The sequence below is a fragment of the Phoca vitulina genome, unplaced genomic scaffold (assembly GCF_004348235.1).
Source record: "Phoca vitulina isolate PV1807 unplaced genomic scaffold, GSC_HSeal_1.0 scaffold19, whole genome shotgun sequence".
NCBI lineage: Eukaryota > Metazoa > Chordata > Mammalia > Carnivora > Phocidae > Phoca > Phoca vitulina.
In genome coordinates, this window is record NW_022589722.1 from 17,868,193 (window position 1) to 17,891,328 (window position 23,136).

General features: G+C 39.0%; 1 protein-coding gene across 2 annotated transcripts in view; it reads right to left on the reverse strand.

The window, feature by feature from the left end:
• Positions 1-330: 330 nt before the first annotated feature.
• The window catches only part of SLC41A2 (solute carrier family 41 member 2), a 113,643-nt gene continuing 90,837 nt past the window's right edge, over positions 331-23,136 (reverse strand). For both annotated transcript variants that reach the window (XM_032416245.1, XM_032416244.1), the window contains exon 11: positions 331-3,821. In XM_032416245.1, the coding sequence (XP_032272136.1) occupies positions 3,636-3,821 (186 nt within the window). In that variant the 3' untranslated portion in view covers positions 331-3,635. The remainder of the gene's footprint in view (positions 3,822-23,136) is intronic.

The following is a 23,136-nucleotide window of genomic DNA, read 5'->3' on the forward strand; positions in this document are numbered from 1 at the left end:
GACCTTCAAATACTTGTAGAGACTGAATAAGGTAAGAATTCTGACAACTGATCACTGGATTTGGCAACACAGAGACTCTTGGTGACCTTGACAAATATACTTTCAGTACAGTGTTAGAGACAAAGGCCTGATCTCCAGAGAGTGAAGTGATTAAGAGAAATACAGTAGGCTGCTGGGCAGTGGGGGTTAACCTGATGCCTGAGGTGATAAATTCAAAGATCTGTCTGAGCAGTCCTGTGTCTTTTGTGAGCCATATTTAGCTGCTCGAGCACCAGCAAGGCAGGGGCTGTGTTTAACCAGAGCTCTCCGGTGAGTCTGAAGGAGGCAGCTGAGGATGCGTGGACTGATGGACCTAGGAATCGAAGCTGAAAATGAGAAGAGTGCTCAACAGTGAAGAAGTGCTAAAGCAATGGTTTAGAGGTGGAGGTATGGTCAGAGCCTGGTTTATTATACTCATCAATACAACAAATATCCATAGATCATTCCATTCTCTTCTACGTGAGTTCCACACAGGCTTGATGCCCACCTAGTTTATCAAGAAGTACAACAAGGCTGTATTTCTTACATTTTATTCTTATTTGAGCTTACAACAATTTGAAGATAGCAGATGCCCATTATAAATGGGTATACAATACCATAGATACATTATAAGGCAAGGAAGCCCAATTACTGAAAGACTTCTTAAAATGTATTTCATTTGGCTACATCACTGATAGTGCATGATGAGGAACTTTTGATGTCTCCCAGAAGAGACATTACCATAGTCTCCATTTTATCAGCTTCTAAACTGTATTTTTTAAAGGAAAAAAAATGGTTAGTGAGCAAGAATAAAAATACGTTTTTAAAAAGATGATCTCTATATAAATAAAGTGTCTGATAAATTAGTGAAAGGAAGAAGTTTGGAGAGGAGTTTTTATGTTGTATAAAAATAAATACTGTCAATTTACATTATATAAGACGGATAATAAATTATGTTGTGGGTAAATAAGTCATCTTATTAGTTGCATACTTATGTAAAGGCTTTCAGAAAACCAGTAAAAAAAATTTTTTAAAGGAATATATATCCCTTTTATAAATTAATTGAGCTAATTGGTAACTGATTTTTCCATGTTTTTATTTTTCCCTATGACATGCCTTTTAGACATTTTGTTGCTGTAACCAAGGTTGGGTAGCAAAAGAGAAAGGAGACAGAACTCAAATCGGCCATGCTAGTTACTTATTAGCATCTATGGAAAATATTAAATCGGGGAAGGTGGTGGCCACTAAATGTTCAATGAAATCAGGCATTATTCTTTATTCTGAAGTCTTCATTTATCTGTGTTTTCCTTGGTCTTAGAACATGAATAATTCAGAGTTGGCTATACTTACCGTTAAGATAGGTTAGATGGAGGTTTCCCTGTCTGAACCCTAAAAGATGTAGCAATATTCTATTCTACTTTAGAAAACCCTGATGCTCCAGCCTATTTCCTGTCAGTTAATTAGTTAGGTACTCTTGGTACACCGGGGGGTCCTAGAAAGAGTAACTGGCTCAGGAGACCAGAGACCCAGATTTTAGTCACAATTTGGGCACTTCACACCCAGGCAATGTTAGAAGTGTAACTTCTCTGCGATTCAGTTTCTTCTGCTGCAAAATACAGATAAGAATATCTCCCTGATCTATTTCATAGGTACTGTTGTGAGTACTATATAATAGAGTGTATTTGAGTGTGTTTCAGAATATGTAATGCACTAAAGATGACGGTAAATGCTTTAAAAATGTAGTTTGCTGGGCACTTTTTTATGTTATAAATCAAGATAGAAATCTATCAGCAAATAGAAATGCTTATGAATCATACAGCCCAAATTTAAATAAGTAATTTACAAATGCTTTATAATAAAATTAAAGAAATTATTTATGGATTTTTTTAAATAAAAAAATCTTTGCAGCTAAATATTCATTGACTTAATCGTTCTTTCTTTTAAAAGAATGTTCACTATTTGACATTATAACTCTCCAAAGGAGAAAGTCTATAATTAGTTCAGTTCTCTGCCTTGGAAGATTCATTATAAGGCAGAAGAGTGGAATAATTAAAGTTTTAAAATAAGCAAAAATATATAACTCTACACCACAGTCCCCTTATTTTAAAGAGTGTAAGAGGAATACTTCCCCAATATGTTTATAAACAATGTACTATTTATAGAATGTTAAAACTAACTCACAACTTACACCATAATGATCAACCTTAATGTACATTTTTCCCCTTACAGTTCGATTATTAGATATGTGATGATCTTGAGAGATTCTACTCCATTTTTTAATGAACTATACGTGATATAAAAATGCTTAACTATTGAATAACTAAAGCATTGGTCAAGTTTTGGAATATAGGTCAGAGTTTTAGAAAAATATATAGGAAACATAGCAGTGTATATGATAGAGTCTCATGTAGAAATAAGCCTGTGCAAATAGGTGATATGCACAGACATGACCAATCATTGAAGTAACCCATCAACTTCTCTTTTAAAATGGTAAGCCTAAAAGTTCCAATAGACTTCTTCAAAAGAGCAAATGAATCACTTGTTCATTCGAAATCTCATAATATAATCATGGTGATATTAAATGGTAGTTTTTTTCATAAGAAAAAAACATTCATTATAATACAGGTAATAAATAGTAAATCCTGGAGAGTAGCAAAATGTGGACCAAATGACAAAAACATATCAGTAAAATGTGTTTAAGAATAACTATATAATGCTAATATTTCAATAGCACTATGATCTTTGCTATCAACAATCCAAGATTTACCTCTCCATCCAACACTTCTCTCTCTGCCTTCTCTCTGTTCTTCTCTCTCTCACACACACACACAAACACACACAATTTCTCACACCATCTTGTCCCTACAAATGCAGCCCAGCTTATCTTCTGGTTTTGACTACTCAGTCTTCTTAAAAAGATCAAAATTCTTTCAACAAATCAATGATCAAAAATGACCCACTGCTTTCTTTAAAGATCTCTCGAGGTCATTCTGTGTTTAAAGGGTAGCCTGCCAAGACCTTCCAGAGCTGAAATTAAATTCGCACTGGCACAGGGAAAGGTAAGTTTATCTTATGCTCAGCAGAACATATTTAAGTCAGGTTGGGAGCTAGTCGCTGATCATTTATCCTCAGCTAGCAGAGAGATGGGCATAGTTAAAACTATTAAAGGCTTGGTTTTGGTCCCTTTCATTTTATAGTAGGATTTGCAGGACAATACATCTGTGAGATAAGACAGGCTAAAGTAGAACTTGGTTTTCTCGAACCTGGCATTATAAGTTAAACAATAATAAAGTACATTTCTGCTACATCAGTGGTTTTTAAATTATTCACTGTAAACATCCTATATTCTTCCCTATTTAATCAATTTCAGAGCTTGAGCCTGTGTCTACATCTATGTCAAATTACCATTTATTCTATGAAAAGCAGCACAAATACTGTTCATTCTGGTTTTAACACAAATTCCTTACAAAAATGTTAAGGCCATTTAATTGAATCAGGGCCAACTGAAGATTACCCTGGTAGAAGTCAAACTACTGATTTAAGATTTTTGAAAAAGAGTCATAAGTGGTTGTCTTGTGTTTTCCTCCTTGGGACTTGAGAACAGTTTGTAGGATTTATTAGTCTCCAACGTCCCCATCTCGATCTCCAATAAGCCAAAGAAAATGAAAACTTAAGGCTAACAGAGCTGTCCCAAGCAGGTCACCCAATGCCGTCAGATAGGGGATGGAGAAGCTATCCGGGTCCTTCCCTTTCCTCCAGAAGTGATGGACCATCCAGTCAGCAATCCACAGCAAGGTAAACACCTAGAAAACACCAGAGATTACTTCTGGGGCTTGGACACTCCTAGCCCAGTAAACATAAGGCCCACTGGGCCATAAGTCTATGCCACAGCTTTCTGAAAGGAAGAGCACGTGTCAAAGTCAAGAACCATGCTTGAAAAGAAGAAATATTTAACTGGCAGGAACCTTTTCTTCTCACAAGAAAAAATGCCATGTATCTCCGCAATTAATAATGTTTTTCTTCAACTTTTTACATATACTGTCTCATTTTCTTCAAGCTTCCCCCAAATCCCAATAAGCCTTATATTGTACAGTTGCCAAACCAGTTTGTTTCAACTTCTTTCTATATGATAAACCTGTGAAGAAGGAAGACATATAAAGAAGGAAATAAAAATTAAAATAAGGAGTAACATTCTCCTATTGCAGTTGTATCAAATGAAATAAAGATGGGGAACCGACCATTCACTTACTAATTATAAGGCCATGGGTGGCCTGTCAAGGGACATGTCAGTCAATGGTAAGAACAATAACCAGAAGGGAGGTGCAATGAGGAATGACCTATCTCCACAGATACACAGATAGAGTCAAAATATTTTAAAGGGCGATTCAAATACTAAGGTGATAGATGTAAGTATTTTCTAGGCTATCAGGAATATGAAGACCGTCGTAATGCTTTTGAATTTGGGGATCAGATAAATATTTTTCTTTGAATCCTCTAATATTTTTTCTTTGATCATCTTAATTTCCAAACTCCTTTAGTATTAAAAAGGGATTTGGGATTAGAGAGGTCAACGTTCCCTGGTTTTGGACAAGGTGGTAGGAAGAGCGGCGTGGCTGTGAGCACTTCTCCATCACCTACTCGCCGACTGCAGGCAAGTCACTTAACCTCTCAGATTCTGTTTCTCTGAGTGAACATTAGAGATAATAATGGCACCTACTTCATGAGAATGTCGCGAGGATAAAATAATAGACTAAATCATCAGTCACTGCCACACCATAAGCTTTCACCGGACGTCTGCTACTAGTAGATCTTAAGAGCATCATTGTCGTGACAGTTTGTGGCCCCCCAGGCAGTGAGAGCACTCGGCGTGTGCAGGAGGAAGCCCACCCCCGGTCCAGGGTCTACGCCAACGGGCTGTTATCTTTTGTTGTTCTGACACGTTGGCCATGGAGGTGAGGTGTCTGCCTTGAGTTCTAAACTTCTGTGTGCTATGGTTTAGCTCTGACACCTTCACCAGAGAGAAGACTGACTTGTCTAAACAGAGAGACAGACATGTATCCATGCCAAAGGAGTGAACTTTAGATGTCTTTGGACATCTGTCAGAGAGAGAAGCTGTGTCTTAAGCCCCATTTTCCTTTGCGTGAGTCTGTTTCTTTTTAGTGTTTCCCTGGCAAAGACTGTTTTGGGATCAAAGAAAGTTCCATCAGGACAACCTGTGTTATGTGAAGAAGCATGCAATATTAGAAATAATTGTAATAATAATGGTAAGATGTGGATTTGATTTCCATTTATCAGCTATATGACTTTGGGCAAGCTTCTTCCAACTCTGAGCCTAAATTCTCTCATTTGAAGAAAACCCAAGAGGGCCTCATGTCTGCCATACTGACTTTGAGATAATTCATAAGAGCCTCGGTCTGGAGGCAGAAAGAGAAAGGTAATAAAGCAGCATGAACTCAGGTTACATCAATAAAAGCATAATGTACAGACCACGAAAGAGAGTCATCCACTGGGCCCTGGGTGGGCCAGGCCACATCCGGGTAGTGTGTTCTGTTCCAGATGCCTTATTTCCATAGGAACTCGTTCCCCCCTGCATCTTCAGTGTCTAGCAAAGTGACTGGCTCACAAAGCAGGCACTCACTATTTGACTGAATCCATGAGAATCAGTGGGACTCAGAGAGTATCCCATGAGAACAAGAACTGTTTGTCCTGTGCAGGGAGGGCGGGGGATATAAACTTAAGAAGGTTATGGCATTAAGAAGGAGACATTAGTTTATAACACGCAGTTTCAGAGGGTAGTTTTAGGCTGTGGGAGAAAAGTTACCAAGAGACAGAACTGTTTTCAAAAAAAAAATTTGGGTTGCCTATAAATAGAACAAGTTCTGCAGTAAACTCTATATTCCTGGAATATATGGAGGTTCAATAAAAAAACATGCTGATGAGTGAGTAATGTGTACAGGAGGAAACAATAGTTTTGAAGAGAATAAGGTAGCTAATTTCTATGGGATTGGCAAGAAATAGAAATAAATCTATATTATATATGTATTATTATATATTTATACAGGGTACAGCTCATATATATTTACATACATAAATTCACGTAATATATAGTATCTATCATACATATATGATATGTATACAATTTATGAATTCCTTGTTTAACATCTGCATTGAATGGGTTAGATTCATCTAGAACAGGAGTTGGTAAACTACAGGCCATGGGCCAAATTCAACCTGCTGCCTGTTTTTATAACTAAAATTTTATTGGAACTCCACTCTACCCATTTACTTCCTGTCTATTTAGTCTATAATTTAATCCTCACAACATTCTCATGAAATAGGCACTCTTATTATCCCCAATGTTCATTTGGAGCAGTCAAGTCAGAGAGGTTAAGTGACGTGCTTGGCACTACAATGACAGAACCATGTAGTTGTGACAAAGACCATATGGTCCACAAAACCCAAGATACTTACTCTCTGGCCCTTTACAGAAAAAGGTGTGCTGACCCCTACTCAGGAGACAAACGCTTATTCATACAGAAAGAAATAAAACAGCATCCGTACCTCATATCCCAAAATAAATTCTAGGTAAGACTCAAGTACAAAAAGCAATACTTGAGAAATTTTATAAGACAGTGTCTTACGACCTTGATGTGGAGAATGATTTCGTAAGTAAAATGCATAACATATTAGTTTATATTAAAGATTTCCATGGTTCAATAAACACCATAAATAAAGTTAGAAATCATGCCCCAAGTTTGGAAATAAAAGGGTCTGCATTGTATATAACTGACAAAGAATTAGCATTCAGAATATTTTAAGAGAATATACAGAGAACTCCTACAGTTCACAAGAAAAAGAAACAACCCAACAGAACAGAAAAGGAAATCCAAGTGTTAGTAAACATTTGAAAAGATGCTCAACCAGGGTGCCTGGGTGGCTCAGTCGTTAAGCATCTGCCTTCGGCTCAGGTCATGATCCCAGGGTCCTGGGATCGAGCCCCACATTGGGCTCCCTGCTCGGCGGGAAGCCTGCTTCTCCCTCTCCCACTCCCCCTGCTTGTGTTCCCTCTCTTGCTGTGTCTCTCTGTCAAATAAATAAATAAAATCTTTAAAAAAAAAAAAAAAAGAAAAGATGCTCAACCTCACTAATAATACGGGAATGCAAATTAAACCACATTAAACTCCATTTCATACCCATCTGAGTGGTAAAAATCAATTTTTAAGCAACAGTAATAGCAAACATTGTTTTTTAAAGTGGCCTTTTACAGCGACATGTGGTGTTCAAAGAGGTTCACATCAACTGATTTAATCCTCGAAGTACCTCTAGAATATACTACGGACTATGATTACCCTTTTTTGACATAAAAGGGCATGAAGGCATATGCGAAGTGTAGGAAGCCTGCCAGAGATCACACAGAGATCACACAGCTCGTGGGTGGAGACGGGCTCCACCCCACTTTAGAGTCTAACACTAAAGGCCACGTTATCAAACGGCAGTGCAGCACTGTTTCGGTAAAAAGAACTCTGCATTGGCAACAGGAGCATAAACTGGCACAACTCCTCTGCAGACCAACTCGGCAATCTCTGTTAGATTAGAAGATGGGCATCTCCTCAATTCAGCAATTCCACGTAGAAACATGATTTTTTCCCCCCGTTTTCTTCTGCAATGTGGGTAAAAGGATAAAACTGTTGGTGGCTGAATGAGACTGGCCTGGGGGGGTTTACTGATCCCAGTCCCAAGTGGCTACCCCAAGGACTGAGAGGACCAATATCTTGGGGTACTTGCAGAAGCTCTGCGGGAAACTCTGACAGGCACGCTCATGGAAATGTGTAAGAACATTCACTGCACCGCTGTCATCAAAGTCCAAAGTTGGAGATAACCTCAAAAGACTACTGACAAAGGAATGAGTAAATTAACTCTTAGGTCACACAACTGAACACTATAGAGAAGCTAAAACGAATGAAAAAGAGCTCCATGAATCAACAGGAGACTACATAAAGTATGATTCCAGTAAGGCTCATAAATGTGAAAAACAATACAATGTGTTGTTTATAGATTCATTCCATAGCAGTCGTATAGAAACATGCTTGGCAGTGATACATACCAATTTAGATAACTGCTCAGGAGGGAATCAAAGGAGACCAGGAAGTGATACACAGGAGGGACCAGCCATATACATGATATGTTTCTATTGATCATTTTGAAGTAGTTGCTTAAATAATTTGTTAAGGGTTGATAAAGCCGCGTAGTAAATACAAGGCTATTTTATTTCCTATAACTTGCTGTACATTAGTATTTTATAATTAAAAAAATGTGAGCAGCCAGGGCAGTGGTAAGTCACTGACCAGGGCTGCCCGAGCTACCTCTTAGAATACCTACCCAGGGGGACACCCCAGAGAGGAAGTCAGTGTGCCCTGCCGAGTCCATGAAAGGTTTGGACTTGTTAGCACCAAGTGGTGCTGGGGCTAACGCCAAAGGGGTATTTAAGTGTCTGTGTGTGGAGTGAGCAAAGGTCTAATTCTTTCATTATTCTTGCAACTGTCCTCCCCAGCTCGGAAAATCAAGAGATGTTTTCTGGAGAAACTGAAGGGGAAAGTCACAGGACTCAAAAATACTAGAAACTATGAAGTTTGAAGAATGAGGATTAATTGGAAGTCTGCGTAGTTAACAATGGGATTCCTTTAGACCATTGCTTTGTTCCAAGAACAGTGGAAGGCAGGAGTATAACCCCCTAGAGAGGACATCAGATGTTCAAATTTGGAGGGTTCCCAGTTAAGTGGCCTATCCCCCGATCCTCCGATAGGAGAGTACTGTCAACAGCCTTCTCTACTCCAAGCTACCCACACTCTCCACGCCTCAATCTCCTCCTTGTAAAATAGAGGAAATAATCCCTATCTCATAGATGAAATAGTGCAGAATACTTACAACAGTACCCGCCACATAGAATGAACATAATAAATATTTGCTATGATTAAAAAAAATAGGGGCGCTTGGATGGCTCAGGTCATGATCCCACAGTCCTGGGATGGAGCCCACATCAGGCTTCCTGACTAGCAGGGAGTCAGCTTCTCCCTCTGCCCCTCCCCACACTTGTGCTCCCTCTCTTTCTCTTTCTCTCTCTCTCAAATAAAAATAAATAAATAAATAAATAACAGGTCCTACATGAAGGAACAAGTACTTGACTTTCCCAATAGCAGCACTGGGAGACAAGGAAGCAACGCCTTCAAAATCCTGAGAGAAAGGTATTTCTAATCCCTAATCCTGTGCCCAGTCAATTTATCACCCAAGTGTTGCGGGTAAAACTATAGCATTTTAAGACACGCATGCATTCAGGAAGTTTTCTCCCACGTTCTCTTTCTTTGGAACTTTCTTGAAAATGTGTTGATGCAAAATGAGGGGAGAACCGAGAGAGAGACGGAATGGGGATGGAGAAATAGAAGAGTCAACCGAAGAGAGCAGTGAGGGAAGAAGGCTCTGGGATGAGAGCCGTGCAGTGGGCTGGGGAGCCAGAGTCTAGACACAGCAGGTGGATGGAGAACACTGGAAATGAAACTTGATCTCTACGATCAAGACAAATGGCAAATTATCTGATATAACAGAGTTTAGGGGCAAAAAACTAAGTATAGATGTATGACAGCTGTGATGGAGCGCTTGGGAAAAAATTAAGGATTGTTATATAGGAAACTATGCCAGTGAAAAAACAGGGCAATTATCTCCAGGAAAAAAAAAACAACAAAAACAAAAACCAGAGAGAGAGAAAAAGAAAGAAAATAAATTAAAAAAAGAAAGAAAATATAATTATAATGCATGACTTGGCTCTGTGATAAATGATATTTATAGTCATAGAATATAAACAATACTGATTCATTAAATAAAAATTGAGACTTCCTATATTAGGAGGAAGAAAGTTGGGGAAATGAGGCATGGGGTAAGATGGCTAGATCCTCATCTACCATAACTAACAGTCCATAGATAATTTCTTAAATTAAGAAAGCAAAATTAGCAATCCAAGTACAACATAGAGATAAAATAATAGAAGCAGCTAGAGTTGCCCTGGAGGAACAGTAGTATCTAGTTTTTTATACACACACATAAAAGAACTTTTTAAAACATATATATAACGTATCTTTTTTCAATATGTGACCCATGAATGAGCTATCAAATCAATTTAACATAACTAGTCTTTTAAAAAATGAAACAGAATACAACAGGGTTAGAATAGAAAGTATTAGCATGCTAATAAGGATATTTCATACAACTTTTGTTTCAGCTATGAAATTACACATATTTATATATTTTATTTATATATGTGCGCATTAGTTTCAGTATAAACATATTTCTTTTCTTCTTCTTCTTCTTTTTTTTTTAGAGAAGGGAGGGGAGGGGGTAGAGAGAAAATTAAGCAGGCTCCATGCCCAGTGTGGAGCCCAACACGGGGCTCACTCCCTCTCACATCTCTGAGATCATGACCTGAGCTGAAATCAAGAGTCGGATTAATTGACTGAGCCACCCAGGCACCCCTAAACATATTTCTTACTGAGTGCTGTGGTCAAGAACATTTGAAAGCTAGGGCGCCTGGGTGGCTCAGTTGGTTAAGCAACTGCCTTCGGCTCAGGTCATGATCCTGGAGTCCCAGGATCGAGTCCCGCATCGGGCTCCCTGCTCGGCAGGGAGTCTGCTTCTCCCTCTGACCCTCCTCCCTCTCATGCTCTCTGTCTCTCATTCTCTCTCTCTCAAATAAATAAATAAAATCTTTAAAAAAAAAAAGAACATTTGAAAGCTACTGATCTAACATGTACATCTGACATGTTAGGTTCCAGGGATCTCACGTAGAAATCTCTGGAAGGAGAAAGCGATGTCATCTTTCTACTTATCTCTTCGTTTCTAGCAAAACACTTATCCATGATAAGCCTGAAACGAATGTGTGTTGCTGAATGGGCTCTACCACTGAATGACTGTGTTACTGTCAACAAGTGAATAAACCCTCAAGTCTTCCTTATCTTCACAATGAGATATCCATTACTTACCTGCGGGTTGCAGAAATTAAATTATATATGTAAACGGTTAAGCAAGTATCTGTACACAGTCGGGACTCAATAAATATTAATGCCACCCTCATTGTTCATCCGTTATTATGCTGAATCTATGATCTTTATTTAAAAGGTTATTGGGGGGGGCGCCTGGGTGGCTCAGTCATTAAGCGTCTGCCTTCAGCTCAGGTCATGATCCCAGGGTGCTGGGATCGAGCCCCGCATCGGGCTCCCTGCTCAGCAGGAAGCCTGCTTCTCCCTCTCCCACTCCTGCTGCTTGTGTTCCCTCTCTCACTGTCTTTCTCTCTCTCTGTCAAATAAATAAATAAAATCTAAAAAAAAAAAAAAAAAAAAAAGGTTATTGGGGGCACCTGGGTGGCTCAGTTGGTTGAGCGGCTGGCTCTTGGCTTCAGTGCAGGTCATGATCTCAGGGTCCTGGGATGGAGCCCCATGTGGGGCTCTTTGCTCAGAGGGGAGTCTGTTTGGGAGTCTCCTTCTCCCTCTGCTTCTCCCCCCACTCATGCTCGCTCCCTCTTTCTTCCCCTTTCTCTCAAATAAAATCTTAAAAAAAAAAAAAAAAGGTTGGAATGGAAGTGTGAACACTGGTTTCTAACACTCACTAACCAACGTGACTTTTCTCTCTGATCCTTAGTTGAGGCTTCTTTAAAATAGATGAATTTATGTCTTCATAGTCTTTTCTAGCTCTGGAGTACAAAGGTAAGAAATTTGTTGCCATGAACTACGTAGCGATTACTTGCCTCACTCTTGCGTGTCTTCTCCCACCCCCTCCCACATTCTTACTCCATTAATTGGATTTAAGCTCCCTTCCCATGCAATTTCTTTTTAAAGGTATTAGGATGACTTAAAGTTCACTCAGGTTTCAATTTATTATATTTTTTGCAAGTTAACAAAGGATTTCAGTGTTTCTTTGGAACATAGAGTAATGAATTAGTAAAATCACAATAAATATCAGATACTTCTTAATGCAACATGTTTTATTTTTTAAAAAACTAAATGATTATTTAAGGAATGCATGCTTTTCACTGCAAAAACACATTGAAATCAAACCAAGGGTAGACCGTGTTTTTACATCGTCGGTTTGGTTTTAATGAAATATGCATAAATTCTTTAGGTAAATACACCTTCTGAAAAGGCAACTTTGGTAGCCTGTTCTGCATGTTCTAGATGTAACGCTTGGAATTTAAATAAATATCCAAAGTACAAAAACATATATTTGCTTTGGGAGATACTGGTTCTCTTGGTCAGCTCCTTCTTAGAGCTAGAATCAACATTCCTGTGTACTAGCATTCCCTCAGAGCCCTGAATGCCAGTCATGGCCTTGTGTATTGTGTAAAAAAGACGATTCTTCAGGGAAGGAAGGCTTAGAAATATGATGCAAATAAACACCAGGAGTAGCAAATTAGTACAGTTCTTCCAAACTCCTAACTTACAAAGGCTGAATTTATTTCCCCTATAAAAATATGCTTCCCTAATCCAGTTTCCAGACTAGAAACCCTCCTCATTAAAATCGAATATATAAATGTTTGCTCAGAAGAGTTTAGGATTATCAGTCAACAGGAATTCAATCTACTCCTGATATTTAAATAAAAGCAACTTTTCTTTGGTCTGAACTATTTTTGTAAGGTGGCAGGTGGAGGAAGGTGGGAAATGAATAAACCTTATTTTGAGAAGGAGCCCATAACATTCCTAAGGAGTCCATGGCACAAAAATGGTGAAGACCTTCTGTCCGGGGGCGTCTGAGTGGCTCAGTCGGTTAAGCGTCTGCCTTTGGCTCAGGTCATGAGCCCAGGGTCCTGGGATCGAGCCCCGCATCGGGCTCCCTGCTCAGCGGGAAGCCTGCTCCTCCCTCTCCCGCTCCCCCTGCTTGTGCACGTTCTCTCTCTCTCTGTGTCAAATAAATAAATAAAATCTTTAAAAAAAAAAAAAAAAAAAAAAAAGACCTTCTGTCCAAAAGAAACTTTTAGAATGTGTAGCTTTAAAAGGTACAGATACTAAGATACTGGTAGTGTTCTATTTCTTAAGCTGACTAATGAGTGTCTGGTGTTCACTGAATTATTATTCTTCATACCTTGTGTGTGTCATTGTTCAATCTATTCAATATTTAATATATAATTAAAATTTTTAAAAAACATAATTTTTGGCTGGGTGTTCATTAACCCTGGCCCAGTTAATCCCACCATTGATCGCTCCCTCGTCTGACCATGTCATTCTGTTCCAATCATGCAAAGAGCCAGTGATAATTAATGTCACTTAACATTAGGAAATGACAACCTGAAATTTAAATAAAAAAAGTCAAGCAAAATAAGATGTTTCTTAGTTTCTAATAAGAAGGGGAATAAAGATAGAAATAAAACATATGTAAATAGCTATAGGAAATGAACATTTATTGATTTTCTCCTACTGAGTTAAATTACTTTAACGCTGCTAGTATCTATAGAATATTAGGGAAAGATGCAGGTGGTGGAGACCAGGCCCTGAGCAACTTAGGTGCCCCCCCTTCTCCCTCTGCCCAGAGCCCAGAGATCGCCCTGCTTCTATACCATCTCCCTTTCAGGTAGGAGGCCTTTCTGCAGGTTGCCTAGCAAAACATTTCACTAAAGAAAAGAAAAAGAATATTCATTCATTTAAAACCATTTATTGTATGCCTTTCCAATATATGTATTGTAAATTTGAGAAATAATCTTTTTAAAAATATTTTTTTAATAGCATACCAAAATATTTGTGGTGGTGGTCTTTGAGTGTGGAGATTATCAGCAATTTTACCATGATGAGTATATGTTGCTTTATGATATGAAACAAAGCTCAAACTTAAACAAACAAAAAAGCCCATGAAACGATGACCAAAACCCCCTTCCTTGCCTAAGCTCAGTACAGAAATCTGTTTTTTCACTTTACTAGGTGACATATGGTCTCAGAAAACAGATTTAAAAGGATAATTTTGAAATCTATAGGAACTGAGTAACAAATATTGCTAGAATATGGAACTACCCGGAAAACATTTTAAAGGCAGGTAAGGGGGAAAAAAAGGTGCAGGTAAAATGAAAAGTATCAGAAGTACAGTTCTGAACTTCTTTGACATAAGAAAGGTAAAACCTGAAAAGAAGACAACTCATTTTAACGGGAGGAAATAAAAGGAAGGGACAAAGAAATAATCTACATCTTAGAAAAAAGCAGCCATGAGAAGTGACAAGCATGAAAACCAAGACATAATCCACTTGGACTTCCATAAGGTTTGAGATAGAGTATCACATAAGGACTCATAAATATAATTACTGCTGCTGTTGAAATGCTAGCACACTGAGAACTCTATGTTAAGAGCAGAGAATAAAAGGATATTGATTTGGCAGGGATCACATAGAAAAACATCTACATTAGTTTTGGTTATTTGGCACCTCCGTAGCTGTAAAAATACAAATACTCCTATAAATGAACTGAGACCCACATAAAGAAGATAGCTTGCAATTAAGAAGAATGACAAATGATTTCTTTTGACACTAAAATGTACAAAAAACATGTGAAGGCTCAAAAGAAAACAGTTGCATAAGAATAGACATATACATCAGTGGAACGGAATAAAATTTAAAAATAGACCCACATATACATAAAATGATTTCTGACAAAGACACTAGGGTCATTCAAGGCGGGTAAGGGTAGTTTTCCCAATAAATGTTGCTGGAACAACTGGGTATTCATAAGGAAAAATATGAACTTTAATCTGTAATTCACAAAAAGTAACTCAAAATGGATCAAAGACACCAAAAAAAGGCTAAAACCAGAAAATTCCTAAAAGAAAACAGGAAAAACCCTTCACAAGCCAGTCATAGGCAATGGTTTCTTAGGACAAAGAAAAGCACTAGCCATAATAAAAAAATTGATAAACTGACTTTATTAAAATTGAAACTTCTGCTGTTAAAATACATGGTTAAGAAAATGAAGAAACAATGTATAGATTGGTAGATAATATTTTCAATACATGTATATAACAAAGGATTTGTACCCAGAATATATAAAGAACTCTTACAACCCCATTAGTCAACCCACTTTAAAAATGGACGTAAGATTTGAACTGGACCGTTTTCTTACACCATATAGAAAAATAAACTCAAAATGGATGAAAGACCTAAATATGAGATAGGAATCCATCAAAATCCTAGAGGAGAACACAGGCAGCAACCTCTTTGACCTTGGCTATAGCAACGTCTTGCTAGACAGGTCTCCAGAGGCAAGAGAAACAAAAGCAAAAATGAACTATTGGGACTTCATCAAGACAAAAAGCTTTTGCACAGCAAAGAAACAGTCAAGAAAACTAAAAGGCAACCTATGGAATGGGAGAAGATATTTGCAAATGTCTTATCAGATAAAGGGCTGTATCCAAAATCTATAAAGAACTTATCAAACTCAACAACCAAAAAACAAAAAATCCAGTCAAGAAATGGGCAGAAGACATAAACAGACATTTTTCCAAAGAAGACATACAAATGGCCAACAGACACATGAAAAAATGTTCAGCATCACTCAGCAGTAGGGAAATACGAACCAAAACCACAATGAGATACCACCTCACACCTGTCAAAATGGCTAAAATTAACAAGTCAGGAAATGACAGGTGTTGGTGGGGATGCGGAGAAAGGGGAACCCTCTTACACTGTTGGAGGAAATGCAAATTGGTGCAGCCACTCTGGAAAACAGCATGGAATTTCTTCAAAAAGTTAAAAACAGAGCTACCCTATGACCCAGAAATTGCACTACTAGGTATTTATCCAAAGGATACAAACATAGTGATTTGAAGGGACACCTACACCCCAATGTTTATAGCAGCAATGCCCACAATAGCCAAACTATGGAAAGAGCCCAGATGTCCACTGACAGATGAATGGATAAAGAAGATGTGGTGTGTTGTGTGTGTATGTGTGTGTATGTGTGTGTATATGTATGTATGTGTGTATATATATATATACACACAAAATAGACCACTACTCAGCCATCAAAAAGAATGAAATCTTGCCATTTGCAACAATGTGGATGGAACTAGAGGGTATTATGCTAAGCAAAATAAGTCAGTCAGATAAAGACAAATACCATATGATTTCACTCATATGTGGAATTTAAGAAACACAACATATGAATACAGGGGAAGGGGAGGAAAAATAAAATAAGATGAAAATTGAGAGGGAGGCAAACCATAACAGATGCTGAACTCTAGGAAACAAACTGAGGGTTGCTGGAGGGGAGGTGGGTGGGGGGATGGGACAACTGGGTGATGGGCATTCAGGAGGGCACTTGATGTACTGAGCACTGCATATTATATGAACAGATGAATCACTAAATTCTGCCTCTGAAACTAATTAAAAAACTAATAAATTAAAAAAAATATAGAAGGACTCTGAGTTTTCTTTGCAGCAACAGCTTACAGCAGGGGTCAGCAAACTACAGCCTACAGGTCAAATCTGGCCCACCACCTGTATGGCCCAGGCTAAGAATGGTTTTGATATTTTTATTTTTATTTTTAAGATTTTATTTATTTATCTGACACAGAGAGAGAGAGAGAGAGAGAGCACAGGCAGGGAGAGTGGCAGGCAGGCAGAGGGAGGGGGAGGGGGAGAAGCAGGCTCTCTGCTGAGCAGGGAGCCCGATGCGGGGCTCGATCCCAGGACCCTGGGATCATGACCCGAGCTGAAGGCAGCTGCCCAACCGACTGAGCTACCCAGGCGCCCCTGGTTTTGATATTTTTAAATGGGTGAAAATAATCAAAGGAAGAACAGTATTTTGTGACACATCAACATGATAGGAAATTTAATTTCCAATGTCCATAGTAGAGCTTTGCTGGGACACAGCCATGCTCATTTATTTACACAGTGTCTAAGGCTGCTGTGTTGTTAGAGCAGAGCTGAGTATTTGCGACAGAGACCATGTGGCCTGCAAGGCCTAAAATGTTGACTATCTGGCCTTTTACAGAAAAAGTTTGCTGATCCCTGCCCTAGAGTAGAGGACCTCTTTCTGTCATCCTCCACTAATAAATAATGAGATTACCTGGTTAAATTCTCAGTCCTTTTACTTATCTTGTGATGGAGTAGAGAGAACAAATAAGACTTTGGAGTAACCCAGATCTAAGTTCAAGCTTTATCTATTACTTAAAGACCTCTGTGACTCCGGGTAAATTTTTTAAGCTTTCAGTCTCTAAGATTCGTCACTTGGAAAGTAGGGAAGACTATGCACATCTCTGAGGACTGCTAAAAAGATTACGTGAAACGAGGTCAATAAAAAATGTCTGACGGGCGCCTGGGTGGCTCAGTCGGTTAAGCGGTTGCCTTCGGCTCAGGTCATGATCCTGGGGTCCTGGGATTGAGCCCCAAGTCCGGCTCCCTGCTCGACGGAGAGCCTGCTTCTCCCTCTCCCTCTGCCTGCCACTCTGCCTACTTGTGCTCTCTCTCTATCTCTCTGTCAAATAAATAAATAAAATCTTTAAAAAAAAATGTCTGACAGTTAATAGGTACTTAATAAATATTAGTTCTTACTCTTCTTGTAAGTAAGGTATCCAAGAACAGTGGCTCATCAAATATGGGCGAGAAAAGAAGAACGATCCAGATCACTCACCAGACAGTTCTTATCTGATACAAGTTAGTTATTAAACTTCACTTACTTTTGTTGTTTTTGTTTATGCCTTTATCTGTGCTGAAAATAAATGTAACAATATGTTATGTATTCTTTTGGGGTCTGGCTTCTTCTACTCAAACAATAAGGAACTGTGTCAGTATTTGCCCAAATACTCAAAGTACACTCGATATATCTTGAATCCAATTTAACAAATATTTACTTATACCTAACACAGAAAACACTGTGATAAGCTTCATTCAGAAAAGAATACAACATAGTTACTGCTTTCAGTGAGATCAGAATCTGCATGAAGAAACATGACTGAAATGCCTAAAATAATCTAAAAATACTATAAAGCTGGATACTTATTTGATAATTATTTACTGTAACAGACAGGGGCTGGTGCTGAGTCTATGATGATGAATAAAATCATCCCTGGTCTTTCTGTCTACATTCAGGTACAACCCTGTCTGAAAGGAATGCTCATTATTCAACTAAAAACAAAACAAAACAAAACATAATCCCTGGATAAGACTAAACTAACAACATCCTCTGGAAAAAAAAGTGGAAGGGACTTTAGCAGAGCTGGAAGGTAATACCAGTCAAGAACCTAAAACAGGTTCTCCAGAGCACTTCCAGAAACAGATGATTCGTGGAAAACTGACTATTAACACAAGATTCTCGGAACAGAGATGACCATACAAGTAGACAGCTTCCACATAAGACTATCAAAATAATAGTTCCAGCTATAGCTAATAGAATGGTTTTGGACTTTCTTTTGGCCAACCAAAACCACCACTAACATTCATGTTATTTATACCTGACCAACATTACAGATGAAATAAAGCAACCTGGGGGCGCCTGGGTGGCTCAGTCGGTTAAGCGGCTGCCTTCGGCTCAGGTCATGATCTCAGGTCCTGGGATGGAGCCCTGCATTGGGCTCCCTGCTCAGCAGACAGCCTGTTTCTCCCTCTCCCTCTGCCTGCCACTTTGCCTACTTGTGCTCTCTCTCTATCTCTCTGTCAAATAAATAAATAAGGTTTTATTTATTTATTTGACAGAGAGAGACACAGTGAGAGAGGGAACACAAGCAGGGGGAGTGGGAGAGGGAGAGGCAGGCTTTCCGCTGAGCAGGGAGCCCAATTCGGGCGGGGTTCAATCCCAGAACCCTGGGATCATGACCTGAGCCGAAGGCAGACATTTTAATGACTGAACCACCCAAGCGCCCCATAAATAAAATCTTTTAAAAAAAGGAAAAGAAAAAGAAAAGAAATAAAGCAATCTATATCTAAGCTAAACGAAAAGGCAATCTGGCTACCTAGGGAATGCTTCAGACTTGTTTTCTGGGTCACGCCTGAAAAATCTTAGGTTATGCTAGTGACATATATTCTAGTCCCTTCTTCTAATACTTCTCATTATTCTTGTTTGTCTCACAGTCCTTTGATGTTTATTGTCTAGTGCCTCAAATTCTTCGACAGCCACTGTGCCAGCAGATGTTTCAGCAAATGACTCAAAGAAAAAAAATGACATTCTGCTGATTGATATAAACTGAAAATCATATCTTCACAAATGAAACCCCATCTTCAAGAAGAATCAGCAACATAGGTGAAGGTCTGGACGATCCCTAATGATCTCCTGCAGCTTTGACTGAGTGAAAAACAAAAACAGAGACTGAGAATTTAGAAAGTTCACACACTCTCAGGAAAACACTGATGATTCTTTAGCCGTGTAACCAAAAGTCATCAGAAATGGTTTTGAATTCATTCAGTCAACAAACAAATTACATTATTGAACACACTTTAAAAGCCAGCCAATCAATGACAGTCCTTACTTCTGAAGTAGCCAATGAGGAACAAATTCAGTCCAATACATATACGGCTTGGGGCCAACCAAACAACACTAACTAGTCACACCCAAGTAACCATACTTCTACAGATGGCATCAACCCACTCGTGCCTTTGAACATCTGCCAATCCCTCAGCTCCACACTTCCCTAAAATCCCACGTAAGATCGGTAGTTTGCTGGGCTGGAGAGATTCTGCCTGATCCCAGCATAGCTCCCTTACAACAGTGAGCAATGAATTCCACTTTGTCTCTCTTTTTTAGATACCGAATGATGGTCTCATCCTCCTCTGACATCCTTTAAACATTCCTTTTGTTTATTTTTAAATATCTTATTTATTTGTCAGAGAGAGAGAGAATGCACAAGCAGGGGGAGCTGCAGGCAGAGGGAGAAGCAGGCTCTCCTGCGCAGGGAGCCAGATGCAGGGCTCGATCCCAGGACCCTGGGATCATGACTTGAGCCAAATGCAGACACTTAACCGACTGAGCCACCCAGGCACCCCAACATTCCTTTTAATAGAATTAACACGGACATTTAGCTTTAAAATAAAAAAACTGGTATGATACTAAATATTTATTTTTTAAAATAAGCTAAAAATGTTTAATGATAAAATCAATCAGGTCAGTATTTCTACGGTGAATATTCTGGGATCACAACCAACCAAGATTTTATTCTGGCAAATTTCTTGAGTAATGGTTTTTGTGTTTTTCAATTAAGTGCTTTCACAGAACTGTGTTATAAGATTTTTTGTCGGTGATGTGAAAAGTCCTCTAAGTCATGTCTGCAATCTCAGCAGGATTCAGAGCACGGCTGGTTACATCCTAACCAGAACACTAGAAAAAGATGGCTCTGCTTCTTTGGCCCTACCTTCATCTTCATCAGGGTCGACAAGCCTGAAAAGAGTTCCCTTTCTCAATGCCTTGCTACCCAGGATGCAGCACGCTCTGCCTCCAATGAGGCAGACAGTCATTTCATCTTCCGTGCCTGACTGGCCTGCAGCCCAAGCATACTTGTTTAGAGAATTAATCATAAATATGGATGTAGGGAAGTGTCTCCATTTTCAGACCTTACAACCTAAGCTACAATAACATCATCACACTATCGTACCACAAAAATGCAATCACAAGGCGAAAAAGGAATCTCAAAAATTCACCTGTTTCAACTGCCCGCCTTAAGGTAACCATATTCATCAACTCCCAAAGCTAAAATAGATATTTTTAAAATGAGAGGAAAAAAAAATTCTTGGAACTGTTGATCTTCCCCTCACATTCCCTTTGTCATTCTCTTCAGACTTTTCCTTCAGCCCAAATTGACAGAAACCAATTAAGAGACAGAGGCAGAATAGTAACACAGAAGTAAAGAGATCCTTACTTTCCATTTGAAATCTGGTGAATTTAAATCTTTAGGAGAGAGAAAAGAATGTGAATGAGGTCAGCCAACCTGTTAAAATCCCCTGGTTGGGGCGCCTGGGTGGCTCAGTCAGTTAAGAGTCCGACTCTTGGTCTCAGCTCAGGTCTTATTCTCAGAGTCATGAGTTCAAATCCCACAATGGGCTCCACACTGGGCATGGAGCCTACTTAAAAAGAAATAAATAAGGAACACCTGGGTGGCTCAGTCAGTTAAGTGTCTGCCTTCAGCTCAGGTCATGATCCCAGGGTCCTGGGATCGAGCCCCACACTGGGCACCGTGCTCAGCAGGGAGCCTGCTTCTCCCTCCCCCTGCTTATGCCCTCTTCTCTCTTTCTCTCTCTCGGACAAATAAATAAAATCTTAAATAAAATAAAGTAAAATGAAATAAAATCCCCTGGTTGCTTAGCTCTTTCCTCTGAGATGCCATCTGTGAATAGGAGTTGAGTTAGTGTGGTAATAAAAAAATATATGAGCGCACCATTTAATAAGGCCTACTACGTGCCACACATTTAAACATTATTGCTACTGTGCAAAAGGAACCATTATCCTCATTTTACAGGCAAGAACAATAAGACCCCCAAGGAATTAAGTAACTTGCCTAAGGTTAAGCCAGTGAACTCTCAGTTAGTGGCTGGTTATCCTGGGATTCCAGTTAGGTCATGCTGCCACCATTCTTATTGAGAAGAATGACTCCAAGGAATTAGTGGGGCATTGGAATCACAGTAGAGACTCTTTTTTTTTTTTTTTTTTAAAGATTTTATTTATTTATTTGAGAGAGAGAGAATGAGAGACAGAGAGCATGAGAGGGAGGAGAGTCAGAGGGAGAAGCAGACTCCCCGCTGAGCAGGGAGCCCGATGCGGGACTCGATCCCGGGACTCCAGGATCATGACCCGAGCCGAAGGCAGTCGCTTAACCAACTGAGCCACCCAGGCGCCCCCACAGTAGAGACTCTTGATGCTAGATTCCATAGGTTCTGATCCCCTCACTGATCCCCTAAGAGACTCATTACTCCAATAATCCACAGCTGCTGAAGATGAAGATGATGATATGAAAATAGTGAGACAGTAATAGCATCTTACATGGATTACCTCATTTCATCCTTAAAACAACCCACACAGTGCATCTATTCTAGCCACTTTTTACAGATGAGAAAACACAGCCACGGAGAGGTTACCTTGCCGAAGCTGACACAAGCGTGAGTGGTGGAAACCAGAGCCCAAGACCTTACACACTACAGACTCCACTCCATCACAGATGAAAGGATCAGATCTCTCAAGTTTGTTGCAAGTGGAACTAATTTTGAAAATCATCATTTTATAAAACACAATAAACTCTTCAGTCTGGTCTTCAAGATCCTTCGTGATCTTGCCACAATCGGTAATTTTCAACCTTATTTTCCAGAAGTTTTCTTACTATATTCTGTAAATACCCCCGAGTTTACTTCCTTTTGCTGAAATGGCATTTTCTATGGATTCCAAAAAACAAAATTTTATCCATTATAAATCTTCCTCCCCACATAGGGAAAAACTTTCCCACTACTGAAATTCCATAGCACTTTGTCCTTCTCTCAGGACACTCAGGACATATTTGTGTTCTTGACTGGATTCCTACTTGACTTCAAAAGACATAGATTCTGTGTAAACTCTGTGGAATGAATGCCCTTCTGAGGCAAAATGCCTGGCTGGAAGAAATATGAAGATCTAATGAAACCAGAAAAAAAAGACAGCTTTACGTCTTCAGAAATTGCTATCCTAAGGACTATGACCTCTAAGAGCACAACAAAGTGTCAAACTCATTCTTGTAAAACACAGTGGTTAGGAAGGTAGACTGTAGACTCCATCTTGCTGTGTGGACTCGGACAAGTCACTCAATTTCTTTCTGTATCAACTGCCTCACCTGAGAATAGGAATACCATAACTTAGCTCACGGAATTGTGGTGAGTACTCAGAATTCCTATATGTAAAGTGCGTAACAGTGAATGGCTCATAATAATAATAATAATAATAATAATAAATGTAATACAAATATTTGCTTTTATTGTTTTTGAAACTTTTACATATATTGAAAAAGTGGCTGATATTACCAAACCTCAAGAAGGGGAAGAGAACTGTTAGAGATGGGAAATGTTCAGAATGAACAGTTTAGATGATAAGGAGACCAATACTCTTTTCCTCTCACAAGGTCAAGAGGAGATATGACTGAACATTACAATATAAGTCA